This window comes from Gracilinanus agilis, chromosome 5 (genome assembly GCF_016433145.1).
Source record: "Gracilinanus agilis isolate LMUSP501 chromosome 5, AgileGrace, whole genome shotgun sequence".
Taxonomy (NCBI): Eukaryota; Metazoa; Chordata; class Mammalia; order Didelphimorphia; family Didelphidae; genus Gracilinanus; species Gracilinanus agilis.
The window spans coordinates 171,362,666-171,379,590 of NC_058134.1; the positions used below are offsets into that span (position 1 = coordinate 171,362,666).

The 16,925-nt window shown below is 38.9% G+C and overlaps 1 protein-coding gene across 1 annotated transcript in view; it reads right to left on the minus strand.

Annotated features, from left to right (window-relative positions):
• Positions 1-4,471: 4,471 nt before the first annotated feature.
• Positions 4,472-16,925, minus strand: part of CAMK1D (calcium/calmodulin dependent protein kinase ID) — a 484,315-nt gene continuing 471,861 nt past the window's right edge. Inside the window, exons 9-11 of the mRNA XM_044677707.1 lie at positions 8,659-8,746; positions 6,039-6,177; positions 4,472-4,590 (exon numbers count right to left, since the gene is read on the minus strand). Of these exons, the coding sequence (XP_044533642.1) occupies positions 4,472-4,590; positions 6,039-6,177; positions 8,659-8,746 (346 nt within the window). The remainder of the gene's footprint in view (positions 4,591-6,038; positions 6,178-8,658; positions 8,747-16,925) is intronic.

Sequence of the window (16,925 nt, forward strand, 5' to 3'; positions counted from 1 at the left end):
TATATAATAATGATAATACTAGTTAACGTGCAAATAGTGCCTTAAGATTTGCAAAGCATTTTACAAATATTATTTCATTTTATCCTCACAACCCTGGGAGGTAGGTGCTATTATTATCCTCATTTTACAGATGAGGAAACTGAGGCAGAGGTTAAGTGACTTGCCCAGGGTCACAGCATGAAATAAAAAAAGCTGTCCTAAATCTTTCTTTTGACTTACAGGACCAGAATGGCAAAGAAGCCAAAGTCTACTAGACAGAGCTCCAAAGCCAGATCTAAAGGGCCTTTCAAAGTTCCATGAGTTCCATTGGTAGTACATATTTCTTTTTCCCTCTGTGCCTACCAAAGGCGATGGCCAGGATTGTAACCCCCTTAATGTATGGCAGGAAGAGAAGGCAGTACTCCATTAGAGAAGCTGGAGGCAACCCAGAAAGTGCAATGGAGAGATAAAGGACTTCCCTCAACTGTCCTGGGAGGAGAAACCAGAATGGAACCTAAGGAGCTTGTCTTTCTCTTCTCCTCAATGTTATTCCTACTACAGGACAGATCTTAGTGTGTGCTTCAGGGAAGATAATGGTCAAGGCTATAAGGGGAGGATGGGAAGTGAAGGGGGGTTAGTTAGAAACAACCAGCCTAAGATATTTAGACATCTTTTCAAAAATTTTCCTCTAGTTTGGGGGAGGAAGAGAAAGGAGGAAGAGAAACAGGGAGGAAGAGGGAGACATTTGTTATATGGAGGTAAAGGGCCAAATGTGAACCTTGGGTTCTGTGAAATCAGATGTTATCTGGGTTTCTTTGAAGCCAGTGATCATACACCGTCTACCCCTCATCCTTTTGCTTTGTTCCAACTACACTGTCTTCTGTTTAGATTATAAAGCCACTGGTTTACAAACTGGATTCTGAAAAACAAAATAGAATCCTTTCCTGTTGAAACCAAAGTAAAAGTAAAATCATAAATTCATAAAATTGTGAGGGACCCAGTTCAATCCAGGCCTCAACAGGAATCACTGTTGCCCAATTCCTGACAAATGGTCACTGAGCTCTGTTTGAAGACCTCCAGCCTTGGGAAACACCTTCCTCTTTCAGATTGCCTTCTGTCTACTCTGTGTATCTTGTATGTCCCTAGTTATTTACATATTGTTTCCTATCATAAATGTAAACCCTTTGGGGTCAAGGGCTTGTTTTTGTCTTTCTTTGTACCCTCAAATGATTGTTTCAGTGTCTGGCAAACAGTCAGCCCTTAATGAGCTCTGATTGCTTGACAGACTGCTTTTCTGGAGGCAGCTTCTCCTCAATGGGGCCACTCTTAATTGGGAGGCAATTTTCTCCTGACTTTAAGCTTAAATCTATGTTTGTGCCATTTCTACTTATTACTCCTAGCTCTGGCCTCTGGGCCCATGCAGAATAAGTCTCCTCCTTCTCCTGTAAGATAACTTTTGTACACTCAAAGCCTGCCTGTATGCTTCCAACCACAGTCTTCTCTAGGGTGAATATCTCTAGTAAATGCTTGCTTTTCCTATTTGTAATAAAAGGGATCATCCCTGTCTTTGAAGCCCCACACATAGCACAGTGCCTAGCACACAGGAAGTGCTTAGCAAATTCTTTTTCATTCATCGTTTGAGGAGAACCAGTCATTTTCTAAGAGGCTTGATATTCCTCAACCTCTTGAAGCATAATGTTTCAATGGAAATACCCATTCTATTCTATTTTAGGTGCAAGGTGTGGGGATACTAAGTTCAATCCATATCATCACATTTTACATAGGAAAAAAGTGGTTCCCCTGGATCACCCCATACATATCCCCAAGTAGTGCTAACTTGAGACTGAGAGACTACAGCATCACTGCAGAGTGTCAGAGAAATGACCCAATTTAATCAAAGAGCATATCCACCATGAAATTTTTTAAAAAAGCTTTCTAGCCATTTTGCATCTTCCAACCATGTCATTATTTCAGATTAAATGCATGCCCTCATTGTAAAACATGCATCTCATAAATTTCCTCCAGAAAAAAATAATCTTTGTCATCATGAGTAACTCTCAGAATGTAGCTTCAAATTTTGCTTTATAAATGCAGATGCTTAAACACAGCACACAAGGCTTCCTAATGAAGTGTTGTCTTTTAAAGCATGCACTGTAGGTGCCCAACTAAGGTAAAGGGTCACTCCTTGCAAAGTATCATTTGTCTTTTTATAATCATGATGTGCATAAGCTTAGATGTTCCTCATTAATCATGCAGTTGAGGGCTATTTAATTTCGTGGTGAAACCCTGGACTTTTCTTGAAGCCTGTGTATAACACAAAGATCATTCTCCTTCTGAAGTTGGAAACCCTCTAGACACAGTTGCCACATAGAATTATGCATGTCTTCCCAGCTTATATGACACTCTTTTCTGAAAATATCCAAGTTATATATTTCTTGACTTTCCAAACACACAAATCTTCAAAAGACAATTTGATTTCTTTTTACCACGCAGCTCAGAGCATGATGGGCACCAAAGCGGTAGCAGTGGCCATATTGCTAGAGGACTCAGCCTTTTTCAGTGTCTTGCATGAGTATTTCCATGTTGGCAGTACCATCTTCAGAGGCAGAGCAAGAAGCATGTGTATGCCAACACTGTGGTGAATGGCACTAAATTATCTGTCTGGAGACTGACAAAGCTGGGAGATGAGGGGCATGTGACCTGAGGGAACCTAACTGTAGAAATGCATTTGAGGTTTGGGGAATTTGGTTGACTTCTGTAAGACTACCCTTGTATGGGAGGGCAGAAGGACAAAGGCCAGGACGGTTTATTCCCAGGGAAGCAGGCAGATCATCTCCATCTGGCACATCTCATGGATATTCTGAATGGCTAGATGCTGATTCTATGGAATTCTGGGCTCAGGATGCCATCTTTCGCCAAATCAGCATTCTGAGCCCACCTGTCTCTCTCATGCTTCCTCTAAACAGCATCTTTAAAGTCTACTTGAAGAACAAATTCACCCTGGCTTATTTACTGTGCACTTGCTAGTGGTGTGTACCTATAGATGGGTCTTTGGTTCATCTATTTCTACAAATTCTGTGGCTGACATAAAAGTGCCAGTTGCAACTCACTACACCAATGTGGGTGTCACTTGTTTTTTCCACTAAATGTTTGCTGAATGTGGCCAGTGAAATGAACTCTCCCTTGGTTCTCCCCACCAGTCCAGATGGGAATAGGTTGGAGATCTGGAGTAGCAACTTCTACGAGTTTGTGGGAGGAGGGATTTTTGATTGATAATGAAAAATTTTTTCAAAAAGTTGAAAGAGAGAATTGTAAATCTGCATAGCTTCAAGACAGAGGGCAGAGCTTGTAGATGTCATCCCTCTTTTGAGAAATGATGGTTATGTGTGGGCAGTAGACTTTAACAATACAATTGTGGTAGGGTTCTCATGTAAAGAAGGCTTCCAAAACACCAATGTATAAGCATGTCAACCATAGCAAATTTATTCTATAAAGATGGTAGGGAAATACCAGGTTTGTAGGGAATCCCCAGAGGAAGGGCTCTTTTTTTTTTACCAAAAAACCAGAATTCAGTCTGGCATGGAAGGACAGCCTGATCCTTATTGCATGGGAGTTTCTTAAGTTTCAGGGCTCTGGGGAATAGGCTTCATCTTCTATATGACTCAAATCATGCCATGGCTACTATTTCTGGATTTGTTTGTTGAGTGTTCTGGAGTGGCTAATGTGGAAAGGGTCATGACAGGCAGCGCATTTCTAGGGAAGTTTCTCGGAAGAGAATAACTCCAAATGTTGAATGGCTGTGTTGTCATGTACAATGAGCTGCCTCTCCTAAGAAGTGAGATAATAAAAAGGAGAGAGAAGTCGAAGTAAAGTGAATAATTATGCTGGAAGATAGATCCTCTATCCTATTTTGGTAGATCTTTAGAAAATCATTTTCAATCCCCCTGGGAATAAAAATAAGCTGTGGGTGGGGTTGATGTAAATCTCTACTCACTAAAGAGCTTTGTGTGACTTGAAGAAGTATAAGACTTAAAAGGAAATATTTCTTAAAAAGAAAAGAAAGAAATACCTAATGCACAAAAGTTACCAATATTTAAATAATCCAGTTGAAACCTTTTTTTCCCCATTAATGAAAAAATACAACATATACTGTTACCTACACTGAGAAGAGAGTAAATGAGAGGGGAATGGGGTGAGGAATGCGAAGGTCCATTCAGTTAGAGCATCTCTAGACTCATATATACAGCACCAGATCCAACCAGTTAAATTGGCTCCCCTTGAGTCTGTAAAGTTTGTGAGAAATGAACACTTCAGAATTGCAGTATAAAATATGGCCATAAAAAAAGCTTCTGTCTTCCAGTCCTGTGCAGGAAGGGGCACCATGCAAGGTGAAATCACTCAGGTGAAATCACGTCCTGCTGGCCACTGGTGGGGCCTTCATTCCTAGCGCTTCCCTCTACCTCACCAGCCCAGCCTCCACCTCTGGGGACAGTCACTTGCTGCCAGTGTGGACTGTGGTCACAGTGGTTGGCCTCGGTCTCCGCTCAGCTCCTACTGCAGAGACACCCGAAGAGGAGGAAATAAAACTACAGAGTGTGGAGGATGCCAGGCCTGGAAGAGAAGCCAGAAAGGGAAATGAACAAGATGGTACCAGAATCTCAAGTCTTCAGTTGACATTTTTATAAGATCTCTTCCCCTTTTCTCTTCTAAATCAACAGAATTCTGGGATGGTTAATGAGAAGAGTTCATGGTCATAGACCTAGAATTGAAAGGGACAACAGTATTTAAACCACCCATTTTACAGATGAACAAATGAGCCCAATTAGTTAGAAATTGGTGCCACAATTTTAGGAACTACTTGAAAGGATGAGGGTTCCTGGAAGGAGCTGGGGAGTCAAATTGATAAGGAGAGTAGAAAAAAAAAAAGATGAAGAAAGTAGTTCTGAATTTAGCACTGCTTCCACTAGAAGCCAGAAGGTTCTGCCCTGGAAAGACTTCAGTTCTCTACAGATCAAAGCAGGAGCTAAGGCAGCAGCTCAGCTTAGGACTAGAGGGCAGAAGTGGATCTAACAGGAAACATATGGAACAGATCTTTTTTAGGACTTTAAACCTAAGCTAAGCTAAATGAATAATGGAAAGTAGTACACGGAACTGTTTTTATTTATTTTTGCCCCCTAGACTGTGGTGGCAATTTCACCAGTGTAAGGAACTTTCTATGAGGCAAGTCTCTCTACTAATCCAGATCAGTCCCTTCTCTGTACCTGAGAGTCTTGGAAAATTGCGTGGGACATGGCAAGGTGAAGAGACTGCCCCAGGTCACACAGTCAGAGAGAGAGGGGCAAGACTGGCTGAGATGGGCTCTCTGTCCTCTAAGACACACTCTCTCTCTCTCATATGCCACTTCAGCCATATAGAGTTGGTCTCCCTGAAGTCCCTGACAATGGAGTCACTTAGGAATAGCTCAGTCATCACTTGCTAGCCTTTAGGGGACAGACTGGGTAAATGGATTTGACCTGAGAAGCCAAGAAGGCTTCTTCCAAGAAGGAAGGAAAGGGTTGGTCTTTATGTTATTGAAAAGAAGACAGAAAGAGCCCAATAATGGCATGCTAAATCTATTGTAGTCATTTAACAAGATAAAGCTCTCAAATTTAGAAACCGTCATGCACAAGCACTCCAAGATGAGAGCCATTATTACTATGAGCTCAATTGTATCTGAAGTTTAACTAGGCTTTTCTGGCCATACTGGGAATCAAGCCATGAGTTACACTCTTCCTAAGGGAAAAAGTGGCATTTTGAGTTTGAATCAGCAGATTTTAAGTGCAATATATACATTCATAAGTTGAGGTTGGGTTTGTATAGAGAAAGAGGAGAGAGAATTGCATTTTAGCTAATAAAATAAAGAAAAAGGATTTCGATGGCTTCAAAAGTTGAAGAGTGTCAAGTAAGCTAAGGTGAGCTCGGATTCTGAGTTCCTGAAAGTGATGGCTGACGGGGAATCCCTTTCCCACCAGAATGTCCCCAAGGACTGGCAGCTGAGTGACCTCTCTCCAGGTACTCACAATCTTTTCGGGTTGTCCCGTCAGGGAGTTGGCTGGCCAGGCTGAGGCTGCTTGACACACTTGAGTTGGAACTGTCTAGGCTGCTGCCGAGATGCAGTTTTCTCATGTGCCTCACGACGGCCGTAGCATTGAATGCTTGCTGAGATTTAAAAGGAGAAAGGAAAAAGGGGAGGGAAAACCCCAAAGAATAGCCAAGTTAATTGGAAAAGGCACAGTTTTGTTCTTTATTTCTCTACTTATCTCAGTTATTCCAAAGTTCTCACGATAGTCGCTCCTTTACCTAAAACCATCCCCATTTACTAGAGTCCATCAGGATAGAAAGTAACCATTTCATCTGCTTTCAATTCAAGTCAAGAAGCAATGATTAAGCACCTCTATGCCAGTCTATAATGTGAACCTAGGCTGTAGAGGATATTTTATTTAAGGGATATTCCATCTATACAACATCCATGAGGTAAATGCAACCTAATTAGAATCAGAATCTTAAGAATTGGGAGGTCCTTTTGTCCAACTCTCTCTTTTTTTAAACCTTTACTTTCTGTCTTAGAATTGGTATTATTGGTTCCAACACAGAAGTGAGGTCTTAGCAACTGGGGTTAAGTGACTTGCCAACCATCCCCCAGCTAGGCAGTATCTGGGGCCACATTTGAACCTAGGACCTCCAGGCTCCAGACCTGGCTCTAATAACTGCCCCACCTCTACATTTTTTTCAAGTTCTTTGTCATATTGAGTTTAAATTGATAATCTCCATAATTTCTACCCTTCAGTTCTTTCCTCTGGAGCCACTCAGAGTAAGCATGATCCCTGGTAAGTGACAGCCATTTGAATATTTGAAAATTGCTCTTTCCCCCTCATTTAATAAACCAACCAATAAATCATTATTAAACACGACCTCTGTGTCAGGCTCTAAGCTGGGTGCTGAGTTACAAAGGCAAAAGAGAAATAGTTGCTGATCTCAAGGTGCTTTCAGTGTATAAGGAGAGATGTGTATCTATTTTTTTTAATCAATACGTAAACATTTATTAAATGCCTACCATGTGCCAGGCACTATGCTAAGAACTGGTGATTCAAAAAGAGGCAAAAGACAGCTTACAATTTAATGGGGAGGACAACATATAAACAACTGTCTACAAAGCTATCTATCTATCTATCTATCTATCTAGGATAATATATATATATATATAGGATAATTAGGAAATCATTAAAAGAGAGACAGCCCTAGAGTTAAGCAGGGTGAAGGAAGGCTTCCTGTAGTAGCTTGGACTTTAGTTGGGAATTGATGGAAGTTAGGGTGATCAGTAGTCAGAGTGGAGAAAGGAAAGCTTTTTGATCTATATCTTTCTTTATATGCATATTTGTTGTTCAGTCCATTTAACTGCGTCCAACTCTTCAATGAACCCATTTGGGGTTTCCTTGGGCAATGATACTGGTGTAGTTTGCCATTTCCTTCTCTAGCTCATTTTATGGCTGAGGAAATTGAGGCCAAGAGGATTAAGCAACTTGCCCAGGTTTACATAACTAGTAAATGTCTGCCATTGTATTTGAACTCTGTTCTTTTTGACTCTAGGACTGGAGCTTCATCCACTGTGCTACCTAGCTGCTCACTTATGTATATCAAATATGTAAAAAATAAATACAAAATTGGGGTTTTTTTTGGAGGCAGAAAGGCACTAGCAGCTCAGAGTTAAGGAAGGTTTCATATATAAAAGTTCCATCTTGGAGGAAAGTAGTCATACCCTCCATTTTCACAAATCAAAGGTTGGGATCATTCTCAAGCCAGATAACCTATCTCTGAAAATACGAGAAATGGTTAGATTTTTTTTCCCTGAAGGAAAATGATCAAAAATCCCTTTCAGACTGGATATTCTCCTCTTTTGGACCTTGCTATTTTCTCAGTACTTTCACCTAATTTATTTCTTGTAAAGAAGCACTAAAGTTTAGTGGAGAAAACACTAAACTTAGAAATTTAGAATTCCACTTTAGAGAGACTGATTGTATAATCCTGGGAAAATCACTAACCTCTCAAAAACTCAATGTGCTTATATGTAAAATGGGGAGAATAATTTCACCACTTATTTCATAGAATCATGGTAAAGAAAATATATGAAAATATGAAAGTTTATTATACTCTTTTGAAATTAAGGACCACTTAGGTGAGATTCTGAAGCTTTGGAAAGATACTAATTTTTAATTTTGTTATTGCTTCTCTAAATTAGAAATCTCGAGTTATATATATTAGATTTTATGTCAGGAGGTTAAATACATTAAGGACTAAGAAACTGGCATTGAGACATAATGAAAAAGAACACTAGGTTTCCCATCCAGGCTTAGTCAATAACTAATTGTGACCATGGACAAGTCACTTCACTGAGTGAAGACATTCAGTATCCTCATTGGTCATATAGCAGGTGATCTCTAAGGTTTTGCCCAGAAAAATATTCTGGGATTCCCATTAATTCAGGATTAAAGCAAATAAAAAATTCGCGAATTAGTGTCTACTTATTCATTCCAAAGTTCATTTATTCATTGGTTTATTCATCCCCTCCTTCAAGACTTATGTAGTGAATGATTCTATTAATTCCTAATTTATGCCAATGGGGCGAGGAAATTTATGACTTACTCTCCATTTGCTTTTTGCAAAGTTCTTCCGGATCTGGGCACTGACAGATTCATGGATATTTTTGCAAAGGGCTGTATCACCAGCAATCCTGAAAGAGAAAATTCCTTTTTTAGAAATGTTTACTCTGACAAAGGTAATACAATATCCCAAACTAGGCCTGTCTCCAAAGGATGCCTCATATTCCCTCTTGACAAAATTTGAATAAGGAAGAGAAAGGCAGAAAGGCACTAGCAGCTCAGAGTTAAGGAAGGTTTCATATATAAAAGTTCCATCTTGGAGGAAAGTAGTCATACCCTCCATTTTCACAAATCTTGATTACTGAGTCATCTTTCTCATGATATTCCTTTTTTCCTTCTTTACAGCATGGTTTTATTTTTACTTATTTTTTGTTTTCACATTAGCCATGTTGGAAAAAAAATACAAAGTTAGAAACATAAGGAAAGGAAAAAAAAGTATGCATCAATCTGTACTCAGAGTTCATCAGTTTTCTCTCTGGAGGTGGACACCATTTTTCATCCTAAGTCCTTTGAATATTTGAATTTTCATAAGTCTTAAAGCATTGTTGATCAGAGTAGCTAAGTCTTTCACAATTGATTACTATTACCGTATTGTTGTTATTGTGTACAATGTTCTCCTGGTTCTGCTCACTTCATTTTGAATCAGTTCACATATTTTTTCCCAGGTTTTTTTCTGAAACCACCATTTATTATAGCACAATAATATTCTATCACAATCACATACCATGACTTGTTTAGCCATTCCCCATTTGATGGACATCTCCTCAGTTTCCTATTCTAGGCAACCACAGAAAGAGCCACAATAAATATTTTTGTAAACATAAGTCCTCTCAATTTTAATTTTATCTCTCTGAGATATAGACCCCCTAGTGGTATTGCTGGATCAGAGGGCAGGTACTGTTTTTAAGCCCTTTGGGCACATTCCAAATTGTTCTCTAGAATGGTTGGACCAGTTTACAACTCTACCAATGGTGCAACTGTGTGCCTAGTTTTCTACATCCTCTCCAGCATTTATCTTTTTCCTTTTCTATCATGTTAGCCAATTTGATGTGTGAGGCAGTACCTCAGAGTTGCTTTAGTTTGCAATTATTCAATAGTGATTTAGAGTATTTTTTTCATGTGACTTGAGAGATTTGATTTCTTCTGAAAACTGCCTACTCACATCTTTTGACCACTTGCCAATTGTAGAATGGCTCTTATTTTTATAAATTTGAGAAATAAGGCCTTTATCAGAGAAATTTGTTATGAAAATTCCTTCCAGTTTCTTGCTTTCCTTCTAATTTCAGCTGTATAGGTATTGTTTATAGAAACTTTAAAAAATTTCATGCAATGAAAAATTTTCCACTTTGTTTCTTCCAATTCTCTCTGCATCTTGTTTGGTCATAACTCTTCCCTTATCCATAGACCTTACAAGTAAATTTTTCCCATGCTCCCCTAATTTACTTATAGTATCACAATTTGTGTAGAAATCATTTGCTCATTTTTACATTTTTTTGGTTTACAGGGAGAGATATTGGTCTTTGCCTAGTTTTTGCCAAACTGCTTTTCCATTTTCCCAGCAGTTTTTGTCAAATGCTGAGCTTTTTGCTCTAAAAGCTTGCATTGTTGGGTTTATCAAATACTCTTTTACTACAGTTATTTACTACAATGTATTTGGTACCTCAGCTACTGATCCAACCACTGTATTTCTTAGCCAGTAGCAGAGTATTTTGATAATTACCACTTTGTAATATAGTTTAAAATCTCATACTGCTAGACCACCTTCCTTCCCCTTTCTGCCCCCTTTGATCATCTTGATATATCCTTGTCCTTTCGTTCTACTATTTTTATTTTTTCTAACTTCATAAAATAATTCTTTGGTTGTCTGGTATGACACTGAATAGAGAAATTAATGTAGGTAGAGTTGTCTTTCTTATTATGTTGACTTGGTCTGCCCACGAGCGATGAATATTTCTCCAATTGTTTAGGTCTGTCTTTTTTGGCAAGAAGTGTTTTGTAATCATGTTCATATAGTCCTGGGTTTGTCTTGGCAAAATCTCTTTTAAATATCTGCATTTGTTTTGTAAATGGAATTTTAATTTCTCTTCCAGTTGGATTTTGTTGGTAATATATAGAAATACCGATAATTTATATGGGTTTTGTTTGTAGCCTGCAACTTCGCTAAAATTGTTAGTTGTTTCAAGTAGTTGATTCTCTATGGCTCTCTAAGTATACTATCATTATGTGCAAAGAGTGATATTTTTGTTTCTTCATTGCTTGGTTTAATTCTTTCAATTACTTTTTCTTGTTTTTCTTGTTGTAGCTAGTGTTTTTAACACAATATCAAATAATAATGGTGATGCATACCCTTGCTTCACCTCTGATCTATTGGGATGGCTGCTAGCTTATCCTCATTACAGACAATGCTTGTTTTCTTGTTTTTAGATACTACACAACATTTTAAAGCAATCTCCATTTATTCTTAAGTATATGCTGTATGTGTGTGTTTGTATGCATGTGTATGTGTTTAAGATAGAATGGTAAAAGTTAGGCAATTGAAGTTGTGACTTGCCCAAGGTCACACAGCTAGAAGTGTCTAAGATCAAATTTGAACCTAAGACCTCTTGTATCCAGGCCATTGAGCCACCTGTGTTTTTAAGAGGGTGACATGGTAAAATAATGGGTATGGTATTTTGTCCAAAGTTTTTTCTCCGTCTATTGATATGATTATTATTGTTTTTGTTATCGATATGGTCAGCTATGCATATAGTTTTCCTACTATTGAACCAGCCCTACATTCCTGGTATAAATCCCACTTGGTCATGGTGTATGATATTCATGATATAGTGCTGTAATTTCCTTGGTAGTATTTTATTTAAATTTTTTTTGCATCAGTATTCATCAAGGAAACTGGCTTATTGCTTTCTTTCTCTGTTTTTGCTCTCCTAATTTAAGATATCAAAACCATATTTGTGTCACAAAAGGAATTTTGTGGAATACCTTTTTTTATCTATATCTTTAAATAGTTTACAGAGTGTTGGGATTAATTGTTCCATAAATGTTGGTCGAATTCACTTGTAAATATGGGTGGTCTTGGGAATTTTTTATTAGGGAGCTCATCTATGGTTTGTTCAAATTCTTTTTCTAAGATATGATTATTTGAGTATTTTATTTCCTCTTCTGGGCAAGTTACTTAATCCTGTTTTCCTCAGTTCCTCATCTGCAATATGATCTGGAGAAGGAAATGGCAAACCACTCTAATATCTTTGCCAAGAAAAACCCCAAAATGGGGTCATGAAGAGTCAGACATGACTGAAATAACTAAATATTTCCTTTTTTGTTAGGCTAAGCAATTTATAGTTTTGGAAATATTCATTTTCTAAATATTCACTTAACTTGTCAATTTTGTTGGCATAAAATTGGGCAGAATAAGTCCTAAAATTGCTTTAATTTCATCTTCACTGGCGGTACATTTGTCCTTTTCATTTTTCATTCTGGTAATTTGGCATTTACTTTCAGAATTAGTTTTAAAACCATGCAACCATTACTTGATAGCTGTTTCAATATTTTAATGGATATGTGAGCACATAGGAATGTGTACCCTCATTTCCATGATGCAAATCCCAATCTCTCACTGCCATCCTGTGCAACTCTCATCTACAACCTCAACCCAGAGTCATCCTCTAGATCTCTTGATAATGAATAAACATTAACGAAGTGCCTGGACATCAGTTATCTTTGTTCTTGTTACATCACTGGTTCACTTTTTTCCAAGTCCCATCAGAGAGATCTCTGTTAACATCTTTTCATCCGTTTTGTATTTTTGACATTAAATGGTATTACCCAACTTGATCAACTACTTTCTTCACCAGACTTGGTTTTGAATGCCTTTTTCAAAACACCAATTTCACCTCAAAGTGGAAAGACTTGTCTTGTTGTTCTGTCCTTCATTATTGAAGAAGAAAAATGACATCACAATGTTGTGGTGAGGGGACGGTATGCTTAGCTGTGACTGATCAGTTTTATATAAGTTTGGAGGGTATTCCCACAGATTGGGTCCAGTGACCTTGGACTGCCTGTGCGAAGGGCTCTGGCTACAACCCCTAGTGTGTCCATACTTACTGCTTTGTCACTACTCATTACTATAGGACTTCAAGATGGGTAAATTAGTGAATAATGGGTACTTTTCCTACGATAAAGTCCTTCAAGATTTAACTAGTCAAAAATGACAGAAAGATGAGCTTAGTCAAAAGAACGTGTCATTGGATTTTATGACAAATCTGCAAGAGATATTCTGAAAATATTTTGGCAGTAGGATCATTGTTAGAATAAGTATATTTTCTTCTAATGTGACAACTTTGAAAGGTAACTCTGATTGGGATGTAAAGTTCTTATTTGTTAGGAAAATTGGTAACATCATAAAATTTCATAGTTTCATAGCATCATTGATTTAAAGCTATTTGGACCTCAGAGGCCATCTACCTAGTCCAACCCACTCAATTTATATATTAGAAACACAGGTCAAGACATTATAATTTGCCCAGGGTCATCCAGCCAATAAGTTTCTAGGGCTGAATTCTAGGACCTGATTTCCAATACTGTATTCACGCCATCATGCTATCTCTATTTTGTCAGTTTGATGACTTTTTAAAAATTCACTCGCATTTTTGGAAGATTTCTAAAATACTCTGCTAATATTCTGAAAATAATTTTTGTCGCAAAATGTGCAACAGTTTACAAAACTTTAAAATCCCTAGTTTAAAAGATATTTCTGGGGGCAGCTGGGTAGCTCAGTGGATTGAGAGCCAGGCCTAGAGACAGGAGGTCCTAGGTTCAAATCTGGCCTCGGACACTTCCCAGCTGTGTGACCCTGGGCAAGTCACTTGACCCCCATTGCCTACCCTTACCACTCTTCCACCTATAAGTCAATACACAGAAGTTAAGGGTTTAAAAAAAAAAAGATATTTCTGCCACACCGAAACCCATAACCTCAATTTGTAATAAAGAAAATGCACTCTTAGACCCAGGATTACAAACCTTTCCTAACTTTAATTAAATACTTTGATTCTCCATTATTTTTTTTAATTTTAAACCCTTAACTTCTGTGTATTGACTTATAGGTGGAAGATTGGCAAGGGTAGGCAATGGGGGTCAAGTGACTTGCCCAGGGTCACACAGCTGGGAAGTGGCTGAGGCCGGGTTTGAACCTAGGACCTCCTGTCTCTAGGCCTGGCTCTCAATCCACTGAGCTACCCAGCTGCCCCCTCCATTATTTTTGTTATTGGAGAAAAGATTATTCACAATATCATGCATATTATATAATTAGATCTTGTGGTTCAATAAAGAAAGAAAGATGGAGAGTTGGGCCCATTGCTATGGGTACAGGCTGGAATCAGAAAGATAGTTTAAAATGTTACATCTTTAGAGAGGAATGCCAATTTAAACTTGTCAATGGCCAACACTTTCTTAGAAATGATTATATAACAGAAGAAAGAAACTATGGCATTAACTAGTATGAGTATTGGAGTGATGGAATAGGATACTTCTGGAATAATGCCTGAGCAACATTTCCTGGAGGAGGCATCAAAGTTACTCAACATATGTCTCTGTAGGAAGGTAAATGAATATGTGAGCCAGCACCTCCCTCATTTCCCTATGCCTAGGCTTCTCTGGTCAGGAGAAACATTTGAAATCTAAGAAACTATTATATTTGACTAATTGGGGAAGGCAAAGGGAAAATAATTGGGCATTATTCACATACAAAAAAAAGCAACTCTGGATGAAAATATGTATTGACATTCCTGATCTAGAAGATGAAACAGTGTACCAGCTTTCCTGAGCTACCAAGAGTCTTGTAGGAGCATCAGGCTGTGGTTCAGGTCTCAGGCTTTGCCAAAGGCAATATGCTTCAATAAAATTCCCTGTTTCTCACAGCAGCACTCTTTCTAGGTCAAGATGAAAGTACTTTGGCAGAAGATCACGCTGAAACAGACTGCAGCTAACCAGACTTCCCTCCTCTACTTTCATTTGGCTCTCTTTCCCAGATAACAACTTAGCAAAATGGAAACAGAATGTTGGATGGCCAAGCCCACCAAAAGCAAGAACAACAGAGGACTTTGCAGGATGCTCCAGGAATCTCCAGTAAACCTTTGTTCTCAAGAGAACTCATTTGAGTCTTTCCCCTCTGAACTGTTTTCAGAAGTCACATCCTCAGAGTGGGATGCCAAATCAAACTTTTCTGTGGCCAGCTCCTTTTTGGAAATGATTGTTCAGCAAAGGAGAAGAATTGTGGAATTGACTAGGATGGGTACTGACTAATACTGGCTAGATCCTCATGCTCCAAAGTAAATAGATGGAGTGAGGAAAAACGGGATAGGATTTCTGTCTTCATGTTTTAAACATCAGCACCTGTCTATCAGAAATATGGTCTGAAACCCTATGGAACTGGTTCTTACTCTATGTGTCCTGCTTTATATGAGTTCTCTATGAAGCTAACATACATAGTTAGGGACTGTGATTTTATTGGTATGAAGAACTCTCAGATGAAGAAAGTCCCTCTACCAATAAAGGCTGGCATCTTAAAGTCTTGGAGAGTTGCTAACATATATGAGATATCACAAACGTTCAAATTGATCAGTAGAAATAGTTCATGTTCATTTCAAACTGAGTTAGTACTTGCTTAAGAATTAAGCATCAAGGGGGCAGCTGGGTAGCTCAGTGGATTGAGAGCCAGGCCTAGAGATGGGAGGTCCTAGGTTCAAATCTGGCCTCAGACACTTCCCAGCTGTGTGACCCTGGGCAAGTCACTTGACCCCATTGTCTACCCTTATCACTCTTCTGCCTTGAAGCCAATACACAGAATTGACTCCAAGAAGGAAGGTGAGGGTTTAAAAAAAAAAAAAAGAATTAAGCATCAAATGGAGCTAGAGGCAAAAAAAAATTAAGAACCCAGTTCTCAGAATATCTTTACTGCCATTCATCACCTTTACAAATGTTTCTAGATGCACCTTGGCTTCATTAGCATTCCATTTCAATTTCAATTTGTGGGTGTATGTCTTTGCATTTCATTCAGTTTGGCCACTCTCCACTGATGTTTTAGCTTTCTCCTAGTGTTCTTGCAACTTATAGATATTGTTTTTGAATGAAATTCTGGTATTGTAACATAGTTTGTGGGCTTTGTGCTTCCTGCCTCTCAAGTCTTTCCTGGTTTCCTCCCACCATCCTCTCTTCCATTTTCTTAATAGTTTATACTCAGATAAAATTTGGGGGCTTACAAAGAATTTTTTACAACCCTATGAGGTACATAGTGAAAGTACAATTATCCTCATTTTACATATGGGGAAGCTGAGGGTCAGAGAGGATGAGATGAGTGACTTTCTAAGGTCATTTAGTTAGTAAGTGGCAGAGCTAGGCATTCCTAGTAGCCCAGAATTAAGTAAATTAAGGAAATATTGAATAGAACTTCATTCAATGCCATCTAATTCTCTCTTCTACCCTGGGTAAGGAAGGAGAGTTTTACTGGGAGGAACTACCATAACCTATTCACTTCCATGTGGTAGCACAGTGCCTGAGGCAGCAGAGCCCAAATCACAGGACCTGTCCAGCCCAGGACACTTCATAGGGTCAGGGAAGCAGCAGAGCAGGGACCAGCCCAGCTCACAAAACAGCTGTAAACTTTCCCAGGTTTACAAAGCAAGCCCGGTAGCAGAACCACCTCCTCATCAGACACACCATGAGGAACAAGAGCAGTCAGGCCTATCTCAAGTAGTAGAGAGGAGTACTTTACAAGTCTGGAGCTGTGAGCCCTCTAAAACATACTGTGATAATTAAATTAAATCTACACAAAGGTGAGAGCACCTTCCAATTCTGAGAGGTCCTAACCCAAGTGTGCCAGAGTGAATAACCAATCAGAACTGACGTACCGCCCCCTACGCTTTCTATTGGGAAACCATCTATTGTGATTGGACACAAAGGCTAAGGGAAGGCACTGGAAGTGACATATATGTGACCCCTTCGAAAGAGGAGGGAGAGTGAGGCTGCGAGTGGTGTGGTGAAGGAGACCCGAGGGAGCTTCGCTGGTTTGTGACCGAGACTGTCCACGTGGTGAGTTTAAAGACTGAATCTTCCTGAACTTCTATTGGAAAATTTCCTTTCATAGACTCTGTGAGTAGAGTTTTCTCCATTCACCTCCCGGCCTCAGGCCCTTTAACCCTCAGTTGAGGGTAAAGATATACCTTGACTAATCAGTGAGATAGATTCTTTTTTTTTTTT